The 23,459-nt window shown below is 40.8% G+C and overlaps 1 protein-coding gene across 1 annotated transcript in view; it reads left to right on the top strand.

Moving 5' to 3' along the window:
* LOC144530715 (junction plakoglobin a-like) overlaps nucleotides 1-23,459 on the top strand; it is a 136,637-nt gene that overhangs the window by 105,760 nt on the left and 7,418 nt on the right. Inside the window, exons 11-15 of the mRNA XM_078270415.1 lie at nucleotides 6,589-6,741; nucleotides 8,339-8,458; nucleotides 12,237-12,387; nucleotides 15,455-15,576; nucleotides 16,418-16,457. Coding sequence (XP_078126541.1) covers nucleotides 6,589-6,741; nucleotides 8,339-8,458; nucleotides 12,237-12,387; nucleotides 15,455-15,576; nucleotides 16,418-16,457 — 586 coding nt within the window. The remainder of the gene's footprint in view (nucleotides 1-6,588; nucleotides 6,742-8,338; nucleotides 8,459-12,236; nucleotides 12,388-15,454; nucleotides 15,577-16,417; nucleotides 16,458-23,459) is intronic.

Raw genomic sequence — 23,459 nt, 5'->3', positions numbered from 1 at the left:
GCAAATGCATATCTGTCTGATTTGTAACTCGTATTTCATCATTTGTAAATGAACTTTAGTATTTTTCAATGTAAATATATTTGTAAATCTCCTATTTGTGTGGGTACTTTTGAGACGCACTGTGGTGGTCACACTTATGGATGCCAACCGCTGTTGCTACAAAGTAGTTGATATTATTAGGACTTTGTCGTCAAATAAATTACATTTATGTTTTCAGCATCTTACCCGGAAGAACGTCAAGTAGAATCTGCCAACCGTCTCTGAAACATTTGACAAGGCTTCTTCATAGTCATCATGTAGTTTAACAGCGGTTGGCATCCATAAGTGCTGCATTACCGCCATCTACTGGAGAGCGCTGGGATCGTCACTTGAGACACAAGTTGTTTTTTACCACCACAGCGCGGAAAAACCCACACAAATATATAAGGAGATTTACAAATATATTTACATTGAAAAATGCTAATTTAATTTACAAATGATGAAATACGAGTTACAAATTAGACGCACGGACGCAGATGTGCATTTGCGGAGACAAATCGCTCTGCATTCATTTGTGCATTGCGTTTCTTACAAGTCACAAATTAAGAGGCACAGATACAACACAGATTTACGGATACGAATCACTCTGCATTCATTTGTGCGTTGTGTTTTACAAGTTGCAAATACTTATGAGACTGTTTTAGCACCATATAAATCACCAATCACTTGCCCTTTCTCAAACAGTTTTTAATGACAGCTTCTCAGATGGTTCTGTGTAACAAACCATCTGGCCCTTCAGGTTAATTTAACTTCATTAAATGTCAATGTATACAGTACACACTAAAATCACAGAGCCCTTATGTCAAAACCAACAATAAGTGGACAGCACTTTGCAGCCTGTGCATAAAAATACATGTCCAAAGGACGGCTTAGTGCCAATTGGTAGTGATGTTCAAATGAAGCTTCATGAACCATTAGTTGTATTTGTTGACCCCACTAGATGATGCTCTTGGTTTAAAGAAAAAGGCTCAAGGAATGAAAACTCAGTGTGCTTTCAACCCTTTGTTGAACAGAGAGCGCCATCAAGTAGGCTAAAAAAAAATTAAGAAAATGGTTTGTAAAGCTTCATGAAGCTTCAATTGGCCATCACTACCAATTGGTGATGAACCTAATACTGAATTTAGAATAGTTTTTTAGGGCCACTATCCCACATTCTAAGATGTGGCCTGGAACTTATCACGGACTGCTCTTTACCTCAGGGAACAAGGAACAAAGGAACTGATTTTTTTTAATGCAAAAAAACCGTAATGCTTCGTTAACACAATAGGAAGAATAAAGCTCAGAGCGGAATCGCTACCCACGTTTGGGAGGAGCGACCATGTGGCCATCTTGCTGAGGTCAAAGCTTGTAAACAAACTGTGGTGCATGCCCCCAGTGACAAGTGAGGTCAGGAAATGTGTTCAAGGCAATTAGAAGCTGCCCTACAGTCTGCACTACACGGCGTAGTCTGGAGCATGTTCCAGGACACCATTGTCAACATCACAGATGACATAAAGGGATTCATTGAATCTGTGTTAGATTTAATTTGTAAAACAACAGAAGCAACTGTACCCAAAACTACAGTTACATCATTCCACAACCAGAAACACTGGTACCCAGAACTTTTCGGAATGCCATAAACACAGGCACTGCCGCCTAAAAGTTAGGAATGCGGTCTGGAAACATGAAACATGTTGGTTGATAAACGTGATTCCAACAACAATTATAAAGCAGCAGCTTACAATGTGAGAAGAGAAGTAAAGGCGGCAACTACAATTCCTGGAGGGCAACCCCAGAAGCACATGGCAAGGTCTAAGAACTATGACAAATTACAAGCCCAACCCCTCCTCCTTGTCAAGTGCTGATGCATTATAATATGAATGGTGTAGGTGGAGAGAGAGATACATTATTCTCCAACATCGACCATAAAATGCCAGGTCTCCATGGTGTTATATTTACTTATCATACATGAGCAGTATAACATATAGCATAACCATCCAACCAACTCGTTAGTGGAGTCGGTCTGAGGAGGGAGGAGACTGCAGCGGAACTTCTTTAAGTTTATCTTTTAAGTCATAACTCTTTGTTACAGAGTCTATAGCAAGTGAACTAAAACCTTAAAGAAACCTGCTACAGTCTGTGCAACGTCTGTGTTCTAACAATACCAAAGTAAGCCACTGAATTTAATGATCATCCCAGCCAAGTAGTTGTAAAGGAGATGTCATCATGCTGCCTGCTGAGAGAGAGAGAGAGAGAGACCAGGACAAGCCTCCCCCTTGGGCCCGATCAGACCTGAGAAAACCAAGTTGCTCTAGTTTCAACTTCTCTTTTTGTTCATTCTCAAAGCATAATATAACTAGTGTACTCAGTCTCTCTGTCCCACTGTAACCAGTCCACACAGTCTCTCTGTCCCACTATAACCAGTCCACACAGTCTCTCTGTCCCACTATAACCAGTCCACTCAGTCTCTCTGTCCCACTATAACCAGTCCATTCAGTCTCTCTGTCCCACTATAACCAGTCCATACAGTCTCTCTGTCCCACTATAACCAGTCCACTCAGTCTCTCTGTCCCACTATAACCAGTCCACTCAGTCTCTCTGCCCCACTATAACCAGTCCACTCAGTCTCTCTGTGTATACTATAACCAGTCCATTCAGTCTCTCTGTCCCGTATACTATAACCAGTCCAATCAGTCTCTCTGCCCCACTATAACCAGTCCACTCAGTCTCTCTGCCCCACTATAACCAGTCCACTCAGTCTCTCTGCCCCACTATAACCAGTCCACTCAGTCTCTCTGCCCCACTGTGCTCCTCAAAGTTTTGCAGTCACATCAGGGATTATTATCAAAAAAAGGAGAAAGACCTCACAAGCCTCACTGAAAATAAAGGTTCCTCACTGAAAGCAGAAGTCACCGCAGGAGGATCGTGGCTGTATTAAATAACTTGCATACCAGATCCCAAAATGGCCTTTATTCAGTTAAATGGAGTTGCTCGCTTGGCGCATATGCCAAAAAAGCTTCTAAGCTTCCGGGTTTACATCGTGATATGCGACCCACAGAATATGTGCAGTAGTGTTTCTTCTGCTGGCCCCGCCCTGTGAGACAGACTTTACATTGTGGTGACGTCACAGGTTTTAAATCGCTTTTCTCGGCTCGAGGGAAGTTTTGCAAATACCGAAAGTCCATGAATTTAAAATTCCTAATAGAAAGAGTCATAACCGACCTTGTTTGCAGTTGCAGTTCGAGCAACAATTTAATTTCCTTTTGATTTTTTTTTAAATAGTGGCCTATGGGGATAATCCTTTATGGGCTGCAGGGGGATTTTTTTGTTAGCCAGACCCAGCATGCACTAGTTGGTCACGCAACACTGTGGGTGTTTTGTGTGGTTCACTTAGCGTGCCCGCAATAATGCTAACCATAAGCCATAACGATGCTATGCTTAATATTATTGCACTGTTGTGCATTTATGTACTGTTTACCAACTGCAAGAGCCAGCCTGGGTATGACTACATCCCCCATACCCCCTGACATTCGGCCGGTGAATGTACACTTTCAACATGTATCTTTTACTGAGTGTCAGCTGGGTGTAGAGTGAAAATGATCTTGCAGCTAAATCAGGAACTAGTAGATTTCTCTTAGATATCTCCTCCCCCCAGTCTCTGGACACACACACACACACACACACACACACACACACGCACACACACACACGCACACACACATACACACAGATCTACATGTGAACTGATTTGCTCTCGTTGCCTAAATTTGTTCAGTTTGCATTAGAACGCTTCACTTTGTGTGTGTGTGTGTGTGTGTGTTTCAGATCTACTGATCCAGAAGACACTAAAAGCCTCTTCACTCGCAGTGTAGCATGACTCAGATTTTGTCATTCAGATGTGCAAATTAAACCTAATGTTTGAGTTAAAATGTCAAATTTCACAGTTCATCTGCTCAGTGCACTGCTGCCCCCTGCTGGGGAGGTCAACACAATAACAGGCAGACTGGCAGTAAAAGCCACCCATATGTATAGGGCGCTGATGCATTGAGGTGTTTGGTATATTTTATTAAAGGATACGGTGGATCTATATTCTTCTGAAGGCCAGAGTATGCTTTAAATTAAATAGTTTGTACAATGTGTTGTCTGACTTTTTCTGAAGGCAAAAGTGTTTATAGCTGATTTGAATTGAGCACCCTCATGGTGGGATAAAAAGCCCGTCGTCATTGAGCAGGACCACTGCAGTTGGCAGCGGCAAAACAAGCTACAATGTAACGTTGATGAGCAATTGCGCACCTTCAATTTACATCAACTAATAGTGCTGTTTTGCCACTGACATGCTCAGATTATTATTCTAAGTGTCTGACAACATTATGGATCCCAACAGTGGTCGACCTTTTTGTTAAAGAGTAAGTTCCTTTTTTGTCTAACATAAAACAGCCCTGAAATCACAATCACCAAACCCACCAAACTCCATTTAAATTAACAGTAATTTTATCATTATAAAACACACTTCTTTCAAAGTCTACAGAAACAAAATAAAAAGCCCTCGAAAGCCGTCTTGGTTCGTCCTTCCACTGTTCCAACAATCACCACTCTGGTTTGTTTGAGATAAACCCTTAAAAGGGGACATATCATGCTTTTCCGTATTTTCTGTCATATCTACAATGTTATAATGATTCATGTAAAACGTGGCCAAAACATTCAAATAATGAGGTTAACGCATTTTAGACAAATATCTGTGAGCTAAAACGTTCAGACTTCCGACAGTTCTGAACGCTCCGGTTTTAACAGTTTTTTCTACTCTCGTCTTAAGTATTATGCAACTCTAAGCCAGACTTCTGTTATTGGTTATCTGCTCTTGGCAGGGAACTACTGAAGTGTTTTTCTTAAGCTACTGCGTGTACTGTGTTAACATTGTCGCATGTAGCTACATGCTACGGCAGTAAACAATGTCATCTTGGCTGCCAGTATGATTAAATTCTCCCCGATTCCAGGCCACATTACTCCTGAAACATTTCTGGTTATGTCATATTTTGTTTAAAAGTCTTTATTTGCGATATTTGACTGTAGAAAGTGCTGCTATATTCCATTAGTGTCCACTGCTAACTATAGTAGCTACATGCTAACGGCAGTAAAAGTTGTCATCTTCGCTGACAGTTTGTTAAATTCTCCCCAATTTCAGGTCACATTACTGCTGAAACATGGCCAGTTGGGTAGTGTCTGGTTCAGAAGCCTTTTACTGCGATTTTTGACGGTGGAGTCTGGTGAGTTTGGCGTTTTCAGGGTTTGTGTTTAAACAAAAAGGTCTATCTCTGTAGGGATCCCTTCCATAATGTAAAATGCCCAGTGGTTCCTACTGAAGACATACAGCTTAACAAAAAAACACCACATAAAAAAAGGCTCAGGGAATTCCTAAAACAGATGGCCACTGTAGTTTTCAGCTAATCAAAACAGGAGGAATTAATCAATTTTGGGGGACTATTTTCCGCGGCGGATTCTTCTGTTGCATCAGTGAGTATTTTTTGGCAGCAGGATGGTCTAGTAGAATTAAAAGTAAACTGCATTGTGTGTTCCTGGTAATGAAGGAACATGTCAGCCAGTGCAACAGTGTGTCTCACTGATGTGTTTTTAATAGTTTTTGAACAACAATGGAGCTCCATGGCACAGAGGAAGGATATATGTCAGGCTTTAATACATACACAATACTTGTTAGTAGCATCAATTCGTTGTTGGTGTGGTTCAGAATGTGGCTCAGAAAGCAAAACAAAAAAAATATCTTTGCATAAACAATGACGCAAAATTGTACTAGCACCCACACCTTTACATCTGCTCTCGATTTCTCTTTGTCACTCTCTAATAGGCCTTCCTAGTACGTGAAATGGGCCCTTTTCAATTTGTCCTTCTCTCACTCGCACACACATACACACACACACACACACACACACACACTCATGCTCTTCTCTCCCTCAGTCGGACAGCCCTGCCAACTCCGGCAGATTATATTAATGAACTGAGGTATTGGAGTTTAATGATGTGGAATGGAGAAATAGACAATTTGACTTTATAAGGAAGTCAGAGAGAGAGAGAGAGAGAAGGAGAGAGAGAAGGAGAGAGTGTTTTCCCTGATTTCCAAATTCCCCTGCATTTGTAATGTGTTTACACTTTTGGGGAACTTTCCCAACATGCTTTGCACTGATGCTATTCCCTCTGAAAGACTAAGCATGTAGTGCTTGAAAGGTAAAAACAGAGCTTCTCTAGCATATCAGCATTTACCTTGTGTAGCAGTGAGTAACTGAGCTCCTGTGGCCCAGTTGTCTCTTCAGCAATGAGCGAGAGCTCCATCCACGGAAAGCTGTTAGATCTTTTTCCTCTCATCCCTGTGGTTTCCTTTGATATGATGCATGATGCACTGATTGGTAAACATTAATGCGGTGCATGCAGTTGGCTGAAGTTCCAAACAGTAAATCCATTTGGAGGCACCACCACAGGTAAAGTTTCCTTTAAAGCTGACCCAAATAGGCCCTGGAGCATCATGTAGAGAAAGGTCTTTGATGTCTGTCCTCTTCCCAGGCTACGGTTGGTCTGATCCGGAACCTGGCGCTGTGCCCGGCCAATCAGGCGCCCCTGAGGGAGGCAGGAGCTATTCCACGATTGGTCAACCTGCTGCTGAAGGCTCATCAGGACACACAGAGACACGCCTCCTCGGCACAGCAAACATACCAGGTCTGGACCAAGTACACACACGCACACATGCACACACGCACGCTGTATATGATTGAGAACCAACCAGCAGCATTGTTTTCTTCTGTGTCTTTATCTTGCCCAGCGAAATATGCTTTATCCATAAACAATGGCCAAACACGCTAGCACGTCCGAGTTAGCTGGTAAATGATGTACACATATTCTTTATGAATCCTTACAGTCATTCCACGAAATAACCAAGCAAACCGGCCTTATTGCACAATCCAAATAGACTTCAAAACTGGTCTTTGTTTAAAATGGTTAATTTGATCCTGGACGAGCCTTCAATATGCCACAACCTGGCTAATGCTGGACAAAGAAGGGGAGACCACACATGAATTGTAACAAAACATATTTTGTATTTCACATAATAGTGGAAATGAGTGTAATGATAAACTAAATGTAACGAAACGGGGCGCCTGCGTAGCTCACCTTGTGGAGCGTGTGCCCCATGTACAGAGGCTCAGTACTCGCCGCAGTGGCTGCAGGTTCTGTTCCAACCTGCGGCCCTTTGCTGCACGTCGTTCCCCCTCTCCCTTCCCTTTCATGTCTGGGCTGTCCTATCAAATGGAGGCTTAAATGCCAAAAAATGTAACGAAACAACACAGGGTGGAAGCCAGGGGGAGAGAAGGACTGTGTGTAGAAGGTTGCTTATGGATGCAACACAATAGTGCATTCTCCCTTTATAAATCCCAATTAACTGCAAATTTGGCACATTGGAGCTAATGCTCATTAGTTGCCTATCAATAATCAGTGAAGCATCCACTATTTATTGTAATCGATACTGAGAGAACAATAGCAAATTAAGATAGAAATACATTTCACCCAGTGTGAGATTGAAGTACTCGTTGGGAACTTTGCGACAAAGAATAATTTATTGTTTGCAGCTACATGGAGGCAGTGAATGCTTACAGCAAAACCGAAAGGAGCATAGCTGTTCACAGACAGACAGAGTGTTTATGCAAGGGGACACAGGAGCTCAACCCACTTGATAAGTAGGATTGGGCATCGTGAACTGGTTCCTACGTTTTCTTATTGGAATCGTTTCAATTTTGATCATCGGTTCCAAATTTAACACGTGCAAGTTTTGGTTTAAGGGTGGCCATCATACTTCCAGGCACTTGTTGTGTTGCAGCCATGGAGCACAGTAAGCAGCGCTCCAAAGTGTGGCTTTATTTTATGTTGAAAAAGCCCGGTCAAACTGTAAATCACCAGTGAATCAAAATAAAATGTGAAGTAAGCATGTGACCTGTTTCAACTCCACCCCTCAAATAATGGGAATCGATAAAAAACGGAATCAAAAGGAGGAATTGGAATCAGAATTGTTAAAATTGAAACGATGCCCAACCCTATTGATGAGCAACTGCAATTAGCTTTGATATTACAACAGATTGAGCTATGAAAATATCTTTGAGCTTTAACACAATTAAGAAAGGTTTTCATTATTAGATGTCATCATTAGCATAATCAGTGCACCCATATTGCAATATAAGGCTACCCTTTCCGCTCCATTTGGGGGGCAAGTTTCCTTCCTTTGATGTCTCTCTGCCTTTGTGTTTCTGTCTGTCTCTGTGATCAGGATGGTGTTCGCATGGAGGAAATCGTAGAGGGCTGCACAGGAGCGCTTCATATTCTGGCGAGAGACCCCATAAACAGAGGAGAGATTGCTAGCATGCAGACCATTCCACTGTTTGTACAGGTACACTCACATGCATGCTACAGCATGCATATGAAATGAAGATATCAGGCTGAACGAACTACAGCAACAGCTGACGTGACCTAGCACCGAGGTTGTTTCTACCTTCTTCTTTTATCTGTGTCCTGAGCAGTTTGCAGTTGCTACTGAAAGTTGTTTGAGGGATGGAGTAGGAGGTCGGAATTTGGCTCTCACTGGGTGGAAATCTACTTCTTGCTTTTCCTATTCCAGGCCTGATATTTTTGATGGATAAGAATCTTCTCCTACCACACGCATCGCAAGGGCGATATTGTTGTTGTTCTTGACATTCAGAACATTAATATAGCAGCCCGCAGCCCGGTTTATTTAGATAGGGACAGATACAAAAAAACAAACATAGATAAACTTCAACAGTCATCTGATGTATGTATCATAGTGTTTTTAGCCGAAGCTAATTCTCGACACTTGTCCCTAATTCTCGACACTTGTCCCTAATTCTCGACACTTGTCCCTACCTTAAACTTTGGTAGGAACAGTTTTTGCTCCTTATGTGCAGAGCTGCTGCACATAAGGAGAGAGCAGAGAGGGGAGGGGCTGCTCCTCAGTCACAGAACAGAAGAGAGAGGTGACTGTTTTGGCGGCCACAAGAGAGAAATACTGCGTTAAGGGGGGTCTGAGAAGTCGCTAAGTTGGCAACACTGTGTCAGGTATTCCCCATATCTTGCTTTTTTTGCCCACTTTTTGCAGAAAACCCACAAACCTGTGTGTAGTTAAAATGACAAGACCGTTTGAGATCGAAAGAATATGGGTAAGAACAGTTCAGCAGCACTTTTGATATTTGTCGGGACATCTCAGTCAGATCGTCCTAGTCTCGCATAGCCAGACCTATCTCCACAGCGCTGTGGCAATACGGTCTGGCTACATCACAGATGCATTCTGGGATAGGAGGAAGAAGAAAAAAAAACTCTGGGTTGTTTGCATTTCTTTAAACCAATCACAATTGTCTTGGGCGACGCTAAGCTCCGGTAACGTGAGCCTTGACTTAACTTTTTTGCTCACCAGCCACTGTGGCCAGTGGTTTTCCAAAAGCTACTAGCCACTCAGCATCTTCACTAGCCGCTAATCTGTGAAAAGATTAAGTTTTATTTGAATAAAGTTGACTATGGTTTGCTACAATTAACTTGAAAAACCAGATTTACAGCCCTTTAAATGTAAATGAGCACTGAAAACACCCAAATCAAGACTACATAAAATATAACCCTGCAGTCATCAAATATTCAGCTCTGATTATGTGTGTTAAGCTCCTTTTTGTATGAAAACAGGCAACCGAATAAGACACAGACATGAAAAGAGTAGCTTATTATGCATAAGCTAGGTGGTGCAGGGGTGGAGAAGATTAGTTGAAAGTAGTTGAAAGTGATTTTGAGTGCTTGTGTGTCACTTAGCACCTCGGTGACGGGAAGTGGGGCGCACAGACCAAATGTCCTGCTAAATTGTCCTGCTGCATGCTCTCTCTGTACTTCTTCTACTAACCTATACCTTATACAGTCCATGACCTGTACAGACACAACTGTTGCCTCGGCTTGCCACGTCACATGCACGCGCGCTGAACGGAGCTCTGGGGGACATTTTAAGGAATTGCCGCAGCTCGCTGGTCTGATGTGCCATACGGGCCACCGTACTCCAGCTGTGGGCTGCCGCTGCACTCTGGGTCACAGCTGCGTTGCTGTGTTGGGCGGTGGCACAGTAGGCTACTCCAGCCAACAGTGTTACAATATATAGGCATGCCACCCGCCAAATGGGGGTAGATTTCAGCAGTGGCGGGTAACACAGGCACTGTTAATGTCAAGCCCTCAACGTGAGCTATGTAAATTAGCTTGATACATGGTTAAACGCCATTTGCGCTTACCGGTGTATCGCCGTGTGAACTTCGTCCCCAGCAATCCCTACTAATCGGTCCCAAAACATCCCAGTTAGGGACCGTTTGGTATTTATGGAATGGACCACCGGAGGAAAATAGGGGAGGGTCATGTCTTTTCATTCTTTGTTGAGGGGAGGGTCACCCAACATTTTTTAGTCTAGGAGACGGGGTCACCCAACTTTTGTATTCATGAAAAAAGCAACATTTCAAAGTGGCTTGTTTGGTGCATATTTTTTCATGTAGCTCTTAGTCTCTGCCCTCCTTCACTACCAGATGGGTCTGCAGCAGGACGCAAAAAACGAAAGTTACTGTTGCACTATGTCTGGACATCTTGCCGTGCCAACGTTGCAATAAAGGTTTCCTAAATGCCATGCATATACATGTGACGTCAGCTTACTAATTGATTGCGTGTTTTGTGTAGATTTGGACTTTTATACGTTTATTCCACTTTGTTTAAGTGGAGAGGCCTCGTTCACCTGGTTGGAGCTGGCTGGTGAATGTGACGCTCGTATAGGCCTTGCTGGATACACCGTGTCATTTACCTTTTTGTGGATCTACTGATCGCTGTGGATTACTTTTTTTTTATTTCATTGGATTACGGCAAAATACGGATCTTTTTTCTCAACGTGTCTTAACGTTTTATGGTGTGACTGCGCTTCGTTTCTGCGTTTGGAGAGGCATCTCAACAGACCGGAGGTCCAACACTGATTGTTCACTGTTACATTTTAGCTGAATTTAGGTGTCGGGGCATTCCGCCACCGTCTGTCTATTGCGTTCTAAGACAGCCGTGCCGCGATTGGATTTCATAAGGGCGAATTGTTAAATTGTTACAATGTCATTTAAAATCTGCTTTAAAAATAAACATATATGTTTTTGAATATAATGTTCAGCTTCGGCAGCTTCACCTATGTGCTAAAATTTGCTGAATGGTCTCAATGTTTTATTGTTTTATTTCATATGAATACTAGTTTACTAGAGGAGTAACTTAGTATTTGAAGTAATGCAGTAATGCAGGAAGTGTGCATTTAGTTTCCATGCTTATTGTGTTTCCACAACTATGTTAGTGAGTGAATCTACTGAAATGGCCCCCCCACCATAACAGAGGAGTGGGATGTGTAAGATGAGAATGCAGAGGTTAACTCGTGTATGTCAGGGCTGTAAAACATCAAATGGCATCTGTACATCTTTGCTAAGCGCAAACTAGCACATAAGGGGAGGGTCATGCCTCTTTTTCAAATCATTTTGGAGGGTCATAGAAAAATGATTACTGGCGAGAGGAGATTCAAGTCTTTTTAGCCTGAAGGTCCCAAAAGTCCTCCGGTGGCCCCTTAAATAAATAATGAACAGTCCCTTAGAGAGTAAATGCTGTTTACAGTCTTTCACAGAAAGCAGGCCTTTTCTTCAAAACTTGCCATTTTCAGCATGTAGCTTGCTAGCTCAAAGTTTGTTTTTGAGTTTGAGAATGGCAACACACAGAAAGCGAAAGGTGAGGGACATTGCGCCGGATGTCAAGCAGTTATCCTGGAAATGTACTTCAGTTGATCGAGACAAGTACCGTCCATACCCAAATATCAAATCTCATCATCGGTTTTACTACGGACTGCATGTAATGAAGCAGCTGATCAACCGTCACCTTGCATATAAAAATAATTTAATGAATGAAATTTACAGCCGGCTTATCACAGCAGGCTTTACACTCAGTCGTGTAAAGTTGTCCACAGTCGTGTGGACATTCAGAACACATAGAAACATGTTGTGTCTTACAGCCATGTCCACCACACCTACACACTATTTATGTCTATGGAAGGTGTAACTGAGAGACATTAGAATACTGCATAAATACGTTCATTTGGCTGTGTGTGTGTGTGTGTGTGTGTCCAGCTGCTGTACTCGTACGTGGAGAACGTGAAGCGAGTATCGGCGGGCGTCCTGTGCGAGCTGGCCCTGGACAAACAGTCTGCAGAGCTCATCGATGCAGAGGGAGCGTCAGCACCACTCATGGAGCTGCTGCACTCCAACAACGAGGGAATCGGTAGGTCTCTCTCTCCTTTCCTGCTTCAGAGGCACATCTCAACTAACAACTAGATATTAACCAATGTGTGCTCTTCCATGTTAAGATGTTTCAGGCTAACACACCTAATATGATCTAACTAAATGTGAGAAAGTTCAATGGAAACAGACTTAGCAAACAAATCATAACGTACATGAAGCATGTAACACCAACATCCAAGCTTTTCGCTCAACTTAAAAGACTAAAAATAGTGGCAGGGTTACGTCGGCTTTAAAATGTTGTCTGAGATAGCATGTTAATTAGATTGTGATTGCTGTGGAACATCGGTATGAACGCATAAACATTAACTCCACTGCTGAATCTTAAATCCAAATAAGTTTTCTTATACATTTGTGGGTGTGTATGTGTGTGAAGGTGGTTCTAGAACAGAAACAAATTCACTGCATGAACAATACAACTTAGCAAATGTATGTAACTACTATTGTACTTACACTAACAACATTATTTAACTTAAATAAGGCTAAACATACGTATGCAGCAGACAAACAAAAATAATTTGACTAAGTTAATATTCCACAAGGTAGCCACAAATCGTATTTGTTTAATGTCTGCATCTCACACACACTCAATTAGCAACTGTAACCTACCTCAAATTAATACATGAAACAACCAGAAATGGCATATTTCCATCATGATTTCCACGTGGTTTTCCATCGTTTGAGCTTCGACTAGAGCTCTTTAAGTTAGATCATCTTTTTGGGTCCTCTATTTCTGCAATGGTTTAATGGCACCTTGTCTCGCTTTGCCGGACCTTCCTCCACAGCGCTGCGGAGGAGGGTCCGGCTAGTCCACACAGCATTCCGGGATGGGAGAAAAACATGCTGTGGTTTATTGGCACTTCTTTAAACCAATCACAAACGTCATGGGCGACGCTAAGCACCGGCTGCAGGTCCGGTGCCTCTGTTAAATAGCCTCTGGAAGGAACTTGTTTTGGTGGAACGTGTGTACGTTCAAAAGTAGTTTTAGTCGTGCAACGGAAAACTCAGATTGGACAGATAGTCTAGCTAGCTGTCTGGATTTACCCTGCAGAGATCTGAGGAGCAGTTAACCATAGTCCTCAGAAATCCACCGGAGTTTAGAACGCCAACACAAAGAAAGCCAAAGGTACCTTGGACATCTGGCCAAATATGATGCATTATAAAGTGATTATAATGTATTAAAATTATGAGAATTATAATACACTATAATCCTGGAAAGAAAATGGTAGTCAGGGAGTGACGAGTATTATGATACTTGACCTTAAAAGTCATTATAAAATGGTTTATAATGTTATGATTATTGTTAAAGCATTATGATTATTTAGGGTGCTTATAACTATACATAAGCAGATTATAAACTCATTATAAATGTGTTTATAATGCATTATAGAGACAGGCTTCATAGAAAGTGTTACCCCAACAATTATTTCTTCAGTTAAAACTGAAATGCATGCTGTCCACGCCAGTGGACATGTGTAAAAAGTAAAAAAAAAAAAAAAAATGTTAGCTTAAAGAGAAATAAAAAACTAGGCAAAAAATGAATGCATGAAAGGGTTTTGCAGTCGCTGATCATGCCAGCTCCGCAGACGGACTAGAGCCAGCACCAGGGACCCGGGTCACAGCGGGCTGGTGGCTAGCTGCTAGCTAGCTGCTATTTGAAGAAAACAGCAGTTATTGCTGTTTCTTGGATGAAAGAGGGGCAACTCTACAAGTATGACACCAACCAGCCCCCAGACTGAGTAGCGTGCTGTCATCAGTCCGTAGAGAGTTTGGTTGGGAACCGGAGGGTTGCTGGTTTAAGTCCCCGTACGGACCAAAATACGGAGGTGGACTGGTAGCTGGAGAGGTGCCAGTTCACCTCCTGGGCACTGCCGACGTGCCCTTGAGCAAGGCCCCGAACCGCTCAGGGCACCTGTTCAGCAGTCGCAGCCCACTCACTCTGACGTCTCTCCATTAGTGCATGTAAAAGGACCTGAGCATGTGTGTGTGTGTGTGTGTGTGTGTGTGTGTGTGTGTGTGTATGTATTTCAGGCCTGTGTGTAGTGTGTAATAACAACAGAGTGTAAATTGTAATTTCCCCATTGGAGCTCAATAAAGTATTAAAAGTAAATTATTGTTGAGCTGAAATAAATACAGATTTAGCAACTGCATAGCCTATTTCTCACTTAAAATGTTTTCAGAAGCACATTTCGGTGAACTATTTTCGCAAAATAAGAGATTGTTTTCCAAACGAGCCGCCATTAAGATCTGTTTTGAAATCCGGGAGCCCTACGTGTAGCGTTTGTCCAATCAGCTGCAGCCGTCGTGGTGCTGGGAGGGTGTAGCCTGTTTTCTTAGCTTGTCAGTGGTCAGTGAAGAGAAACTGATAATTTCTAGTGGCTAGTCCACTAGCGTGCAATGCTGGGAAGCGCGGCGACCCCTGCCATGAAAATAAGCATATATATGGGCACTCTGTGTGTATCTTTCCTCTGTCTCGTTGCTCCACCGGACAGCAGCAGTAAGGTCTCTCCTTCTTTTCGCCCTGTTTACATATGTGTGCGAGAGAACTCTCTCGGGGGGCGAGTACTCTCTCTTCCTATTGGTCAATGTCAAGGAACATGTCGTAGAACATGTCGCACTAGGCGGAAAAAGACAAAACATGTCGACATGCTAGACTTTGTGCGTCGTGGTCGTGAAGCGTCCCAGACTTTAGATCGCTGGTCTTTGATTATGTCACACTACAAGAGGTAAAGACAAGATCATCGGGCACGACTTTGAACGTTTGTCTGCGACGTGTCTGTCGGGTCAAAATGAGGCTGAACCCTGATGTGTAGTCTGATCCTGGCATTATATAATCTGCCCCTCTTTCACAAAACATATATTAACAAAACAATTAAATAATACAGCAAACTGATGATAAATGTTAGGATGATTATTAAAAAAATTGTAATAGTTCTTATGATCCATTTTTTATAATTCTTATGAATTGTTGCAGGAACTGAATATTCATGTTTTGGGTGAAGTGAGTGCTTGGCCTTTTGACTGACGGTAGCGTTGCCCTCTCCCCGCAGCCACGTACGCAGCAGCAGTGCTGTTCCGAATTTCGGAAGACAAGAGTTCAGACTACAGGAAGAGAGTGTCAGTGGAGCTCACACACTCACTCTTCAAACATGACCCTGCCGCCTGGGAAATGGTAAGCACGATGTGTTCTCACGACTCAAAGGTTTAACTTTGACAACACCCTGAGAAGGCACTGCTAAATTTGGATTTATTACTTAAACTCCGCCAATCAGAATCACACAGGTGTTAGTTGTCCGAGCTTAAAGTCCAACTAAAATGAAATGTCATGTTTTTTAGTTTCTTTGTTATTGGGTTTTTATCTACAGCATATATATCTGATCTGTAAACCACATGTCCTGTCTCATTTGAGAAATTGGTATTCCGTTGTATTTATCTGTTGGAACACATCAAAAGCTGATAGTGAAACGAGTCATTTCACAGGGGTTGTAAAGTACAATGAAATTAAGATTGCGACCTCCAATAAATGCTATACAAATACATAAATTAATTGGGTAAAGATAAAAATTTAAAATACGGCTAAAATAATGACAGCAATCAAATGACCGTAATTCCCTTTTTGAGTTGTATTCTAATCAGTTTCTTTGTTCTTTCTTTTATGTTTGGTCTAAATAAGAAACCGTGTATTTGTTCAGCATTTTCAAAGATATGAACTGTCTCCAAGTTTATTTTTTCATCCATTCGTGTTTTCCTGTGTAAGCAATTATAGTTGTTTAGTGGACTGACGTTTGCTCTGTGTGAGAATTGTTGTATTTGGTCAGTAACATTGGTTTGCAAGGTTTGCCTGTGTGTGTGTGTGTGTGTGTGTGTGTGTGTGTGTCTGTGTGTGTCCACCTTCACAACCTCAACTGTGATAACTACTTTATTGACCCGTCTGCTTTAGACTGAAGCCGTGCTACCATAGTGCTGTACAAAATCATTGATTATTTTGTTCATCTCTGTCTGTTCCTCAACAGGCCCATGCAGTTCCTTTGGAGCCTACATACCTAGCTGATGGTAAGTACTTTGATTGTCAGGGGAACACTCTGAAAACACTGGTAATGCAACTACAAATACACATATTTAACATTTTGTGTAGCTTTAGCATCTAAAACACACAAGACTCATGACTGGCCTTTGGACCTCTCACTGACGTAATCTATAAGACCAAACCAACAGTGACATTTTTTCAGCAGTTATTTTATTAGATTTGGCGATAGTTATTAGCCACGACAGTGACACTGTTATTGTTTTCACCACTTAACGCCCCTGGCCCGAATTAGCGCCGTGGCTGGTGTGATCCCATCACAAGATGTTCTCTAGTTATTGAAACACTGTTCTCACCACATTTATGGTGAGAACACAGAAACATCACACATATGTTTGTTTTGTGTGATGTTTGTCTCTTGTTTTGTGATTGTTTGTGCTTGTGTCACTTCATGTTTCACTGTTTTTACCTCTATGAATACTGTGTTTAGTGCATTTTAAGGCGACCTTGGGTGTCATGAAAGGCGCCCTAAAATAAAATGTGTTATTATTCTTATTATATTCATCATCATCATCATCATCATCATCATCATCATCATCACTGCAACTGATGTCCAAATCCAATTGGGCAAAGAAACAAAGACTATCTAAAATACTTTTTTATGGACGTCAAAATGAAAGTGAACACAACCAAAATGTTGTCTTGGTCTTGTTGAACTACAAAAACCCCACAGCCCAGTTGTGGTCTTAAGAACCATTTGGAAGGGATTAACTTTACAGGCGAATGTAGGAAATGAAATATTATAAAATATGCTCCTTAGTAATTTAACTCATTCTGGACGGCATTTTAACCATGGAGAAATACAGAATATGATCTGTTATAGACATGGCCATTCAGCAAGACAAAGAAGATTATTTTTTTGGGGGGCTTTTTTCCCTTTACAGTATTTCAAAGTGACAGTGGATAGACAGGAAAGGTGGGAGAGAGATGGGGGATGACATGCAGCAATGGGCCGCAGGTTGGATTTGAACCCGGGCCGCTGCAAAGGCCTCAGCCTACATGGGGTGCGGTATGAAGTATGAAGAATATGTGCAATGCACAATCGTGTGTTAATATAACACATGATGAGTTAGATTAGATGAGTTAGATTCGGAGACTGTGAACACTGTAGACAGCTGATCAGCAGTGTCCTCCATCCGTTTAATTTCTAAAAGCACAGACTATTTTTGGTCCCCTTAGTGTACTCCATCAAACACAAGCTGGTGTAGAGGGCCTCAAACAAACCATGCAGGCTCATCAGACAGAAGTCCCAGGGCGAAACTGAGCTGTCAACACAGCAGCAAACACAAGAACACCGTTAAAATAAAGCTGGACATCAACGTGCACAACAATCTCAGCCTGTACACCTACAGAGAGCTATTAGTATCTCACATACACACACGCACACATACACATACACACACAGACACACACACACACACACACACACACACACACACACACACACGACTCCCTACTGTTGACAGAATAGACTTGGGCTATGAAGCTGCTGCTGCACCATAGGGTGTGTGTATTTGTTTGTTTGTTTGTGTGTGTGTGTGTGTGTGTGTGTGTGTGTGTGTGTGTGTGTGTGTGTGTGTGTCATACAGAAGGATAAAATGTGTTATGGAAAGGAAGCAGGAGGGATGGATGGTTAGATGAGAGAGTAAAGTACAGAGTAATCATGATAAATTAAAGGATGACGATCAACTTTGGTATACGGAAACAATCACATATACTAGTTTCTGGCAAAAGTCTTTTTTATTTCATATTGCCATTTGGTAACACTTTATAAATAGTAACTTGATATTTAATTAAATTTAGGTTAACAGTTAGTCTACTGTTAAACAATGAAATTATGATTTATAATGTATACTATTAGTTATGTTACATTTTATGTTATTTTCACAGTTTATTGTTGCACACATCATAACATTTTATATATTGTATGTAGTATTTATTAATGATGACCAAATTATTTGTCAACCTTTAAAAAAATACTTTGTAAACCGTCAATAAACAATATTTGGATTTAGTTATTATCAGTGCACAAATAATCAATAATCATCTCTTCAATAGATCACTAAAATAAAATGTAATGGGACCAAATTAATGTTACTTGAAGCTGTATAAATCACTTATTACTCAATAAATAATAAAGATAAGCATTGCAACTTTATAATAGCAATCCAAATAATGTTTAGACAAAACAATTAACATTGACAAAGTATTAATCTACCTACAGTTATAAACTAGTATTTAATATTACACTAAACTAATGATAAAATAACATTAAATAATTACTAATCATTTGTAAACATTATAAAATCATAATTTCATTGTTAACAGTAAAATAACTATTATCTAAAGTTGAATTAAGTATCAATTTACTATTTTGTTAATATTAATTGTAATTACCTAAATAAACCCTAAATAAAATTGTTAATGATTATTAAAAAGTGTTTCCGCCATTTCTCCCATTTAGGCCTTAATGTCCAACCCAGTCTCACGGCAGTTCGTGAAATGTTCACGTAATTTAATCTATTGATTCGTGTACATGGACACGTTTATCTCTGGGTTTTTTTTCGTGATGGTCAGCACGTTTTTTAAACTAATGTATTTCAGTGGGAAGCATCTTTCGTGATCACAGCACGATTCTTTCTGCCAGTCGGGCTGCAGCAGAGAAGCTGTATACAGCTTTGCTATTGTTGGTATTTTTAACCCAATAACTGCTGTTTTAATCAACATTTATTCACGAGACCTTATCATGGTTTATATGTATTTTGTTTAATGTTATTATTTCGGTCTTATTACCAGGGAAGCTGTATTGCTTTGTCGTTTATTGATATTTAAAAAAAACTACAACGCTACATCTATCAACATTTATTTAGATGTTGGGTTAGGGTTAGCGCGGTAATTACTACGTCACTTCCGGAGTATTCTGCTGATTTTTACATTATTACGGTGCATAACTTACTGGAACAAAGCTGAGCAACGTCTTGTTGCTGGTGACAAAACCGCTGATTAAATATGTACATTGAAGCGATACTGGCGTTAAAGACCCGCTGATCACTGTCCGATTCTCTGATATGAATGCCGGCATTGCATTGTGGGATATGGGCTTCGCGTTCGCCCCGCTCGGATCATATCGTAGTAAAAGGTCAAGGTACTTTATTGTCACATACACATAGCAAAATTCATTCTCTGCATTCAACCCATCCCTCAAGGGAGCAGTGGACCGCCATTTACAGCACCGGGGGACCAACTCCAGATCTGAGCCAGTGTCTTGATCAAGGGCTCTGACTGGAGAACCTAGTACATGTTTTTTGATGGTGGGGGGAACCAGAGCACCCGGAGGAAACCCACGCAAACATGGGAAGAACATACAAACTCCACACAGAAAGTTCCAGAACGACCACCCAGAAACCTTGCTGTGAAGCCACAGTGCTAACCATTGGGCCACCATGCATCCATAGTGTTCCGTCTTATGGCATACTGTAATATTTCACCGGTAATAAGACCGAAATAATATTATTAAAATAAAGAAATTAATACCATGATAAAATCTAAATAAATGTTGATAGATGTAGCGTTTTCAGCAATTCAGCTTCCCTGGTAACAAGACCGAAATAATAACATTAAAAGAAATACCATGATAAGATCTGGTGAATAAATGTTGATTAAAACAGCAGTTATTGGGCTAAAAATACCAATAATAGCAAAGCTGTATACAGCTTCTCTGCTGCAGACCGACTGGCAGAAAGAATCGTGCTGTGATCACGAAAGATGCTTCCCACTGAAATACATTAGTTTAAAAAACGTGCTGACCGTCATCAATAGATTAAATTATGTGAACATTTCACTGAGAGACTGGGTTGTCATGTCATACGGTTATTGACAGGGTTGTCACCAGTGTCTTTTTGAACTTTTTGAACCCAATCAGCACTTAACCAAACCTGATGGGCATGAATCCATTAAAAAAATAGATCTGAAAGGGAGCTGAGAGCAGTCAGACAAATCCAACAAATTGAACAGTCCCAAACAGAGATACAACTTGAACACTGGCAGCAGCATAATGCTCCACCAATTAATGAGGTGAAATGCGGTGAAAGAAATGCAGCAGTACATGTCATTTTTCCTTCACTTCACAGTTCACACTCTGTCTGTCTGTTTTCTCCTGTGATGTTGATGACAATACTCTGCTTGATCAGAGCTGACAGAGAAGATCCACTCGGGTAGCAACATAATGACACACATCTGCAGCAATAGAACAGGACCCTATCCAACCTTTAAACTAAAAGGAATATGTACTGTATTTCATTTCCTTCCTTGTTTTGGTCCACATGGGCTTCAATACATACCAAGCCAAGTTATAGAAGTATGTACAAACAATTTCCATCTTATTTGCTGTAAATCTTGCTGCGTAAATCTGATCTTGTGGACACTTTGAAGACAGATTTGGTGTGCAGATTTGATGCGGTAACAACAGATCTGACAAGTTGCAATGTGAAAGTTGTATATCGTCTAGTACATGTTGTAGCATATCTAAAACATCAAAGTGCATCTGTATTTTTTTTTATAAATTTGCAATACTACAGCTGTAACAGATGATAACACGATTCAGACACAAAGGTAATTTAAAGTGCATTACATAAGCATACACATACAAAGCAAATAGGACATACAATTCAACAATCATAAAAACAGAAACAAACAAACAGTACATTTAAAAGACTTAAAAAACATTAAGGTGTAGGAATGACCATCTCTAAATGACCTCAGGGAAAGCAATGTCAAACAGAAAAGTTTTTGATTTAAAAGAACACAGGGTTGGGGCAGATCACAAGTGTTTCTCTAAGTCCTGTTGAGACATGAGTCCTTTAAATCTTGTGTTGAGATGGTAGTGGGCTGATTTTGTAATTCTGTTGATGTGGGTTTTGAAATTGGAGTCAGAGTCCAGAACTACACCAAGATTCTTGACATGGTTTTTGAGCTTCTAAACATTAGGGTTTCAAGATGAGCACTAACATCTGATTGTTGATTTTTGGCACCAAAAATAATTGCCTAAGTTTTGTCATGAGAAAATGATGGGACATCCAATCACTAATTTGTTCAATACACTTATTCTGTGACTGAGTTGATTCTTAATCCTCTGGGTTCATGCTGATGTTAATCTGTGCGTCGTCTGCATAATTATAGTACGATATGTTGTTTTTCAAGATGTGACCTATTGGGAGCATATAGATGTTGAAGAGGGCTGGACCAAGAATGGAACCTTGGCGAACTCCACATGTCATTGCCGTTCATTCAGATTTGTAAGGACCAATTGACACAAAATAGTCCCTTTAGTGATGTCCAAATGAAGCTTCATGATCCATGAGTTGTATTTGTTGACCCCACTTGATGATGCTCTTGGTTTAAAGAAAACGGCTCAAGGAATGATAGTTCACTGTACTTTCAACCCTTGAAACAGAGAGTGCCATCTAGTGGGCTCAGAAAATAAAGAAAATTCATGAAGCTTCTTGTAAATACTAGCTATTTTCCAATTCAAGTCCTTTAATATTGGGTATCTGCTAATACTAAGTCTGATCTGATACTTATATTTACCTGAATATTGAATGAAATCATGTGTGATGTGAAAAATATATTTGTGTGCACCGCTGATTGACTCTGAGTTTAGACTCTGAGGTTGGCAAAATGCACAGATTTGCTCAAATATGTGTCTAATTATCATTAGCAAAGATCAGTATAAAAACCTTTAAGGAGGCAGCTTCTCATGTTTAGCAGGTGCTGAGTGTCACTTTCACTGTCAGCTTTAAGCTGATTACAGGAATCCATGTTTTACTGTTAACCTTTTTTTCACATTCTCTCAATAATGAAACTTTTTTTTTCTAAGATAATTTTTTGGGCATTTTTAGGCCTTTATGCGACAGGAACCCAGCTCACGGTAGGAACCCGGGCCCGCTGCGTCGAGAAGTAAACCTCTATATATGGGCGCCTGCTCTACCAACTGAGCTTTCCGGGCGGCCAATAATTTAACTTATTTTTAACCAGGACCATTAGTATTTGGATCAAGTAGCTCATGAAAAATAAGGTGTGTCAGATAAAGTAGGCTGCAGCTGTTTTTTCAATGTGTCAGATACATATTTATTCAATAAATGAATAAATTTAAGTATGAGATCAGGCTTAGTATCAGCAGATACCCAATATTAAAGGACTCACTAGTATTTACAAGAATGACACACATTCAGTCTTGTCTTTGGATGAAAGTTAGTGTTTAAACTACTAAATATAAGCTATAAGACTATACAGCAGTATGCACCAATATTGTGTTATATCAGTACAATACGGCAATACAGAAAGTACCACAATTTATTTAATTGATATTTATAACTTTTAAACTACTAAACCCAATTCTAGCTATTAGCAAAAAATAGGGTATGTACTATAATTGAGGACACTGCAGGAAGAAATGAGAGGCACGACGGGAAGATTCAAAGAGGGATACAGAAGAGGAGAGGAAGAATACAATAAAGGAGTGGAGGAGAGAACTGAAAAAAGGATGTAAGCAGGTGGAAAGATAGGAGAAGAAGAAAGGAGAAGTTGAGGAAAGAACTTTGAACGAAGGAGAAAGAGAAGGAATGATCAAAGCCAAGGACAGAACACCATTCTCCCCTCTCGCTTCTCTCGTCAGTTTTTCTCCCCCTCCACTAAATTGTTATTTTTCTCTCATTTCCTCTGTGTACATACTTTGTGCAAATCCCTCCATCTAACCATCTTTAATTAATGCTTTAGTCTTCATCCTGTGTGTGTGTGATTGAGGAGGGTATTGGTCCTATTTAAAGCCGGGATATGCATGGGTAATTTTTTCCAGATGCATAATCCACCACAGCAGTGCACGCACGCACGCACGCACGTATACTCAGCTGTCAGTAGTTGTGATGTAGGTCAGTTGAAGGTGCCGATATGATGATTCATAGTGCAGTTGTCGG

This window comes from Sander vitreus, chromosome 15 (genome assembly GCF_031162955.1).
Source record: "Sander vitreus isolate 19-12246 chromosome 15, sanVit1, whole genome shotgun sequence".
Classification (NCBI taxonomy): Eukaryota; Metazoa; Chordata; class Actinopteri; order Perciformes; family Percidae; genus Sander; species Sander vitreus.
The sequence above is the reverse complement of the archived record's forward strand: the minus strand, read 5'-3'. Positions and strand labels throughout refer to the sequence as shown.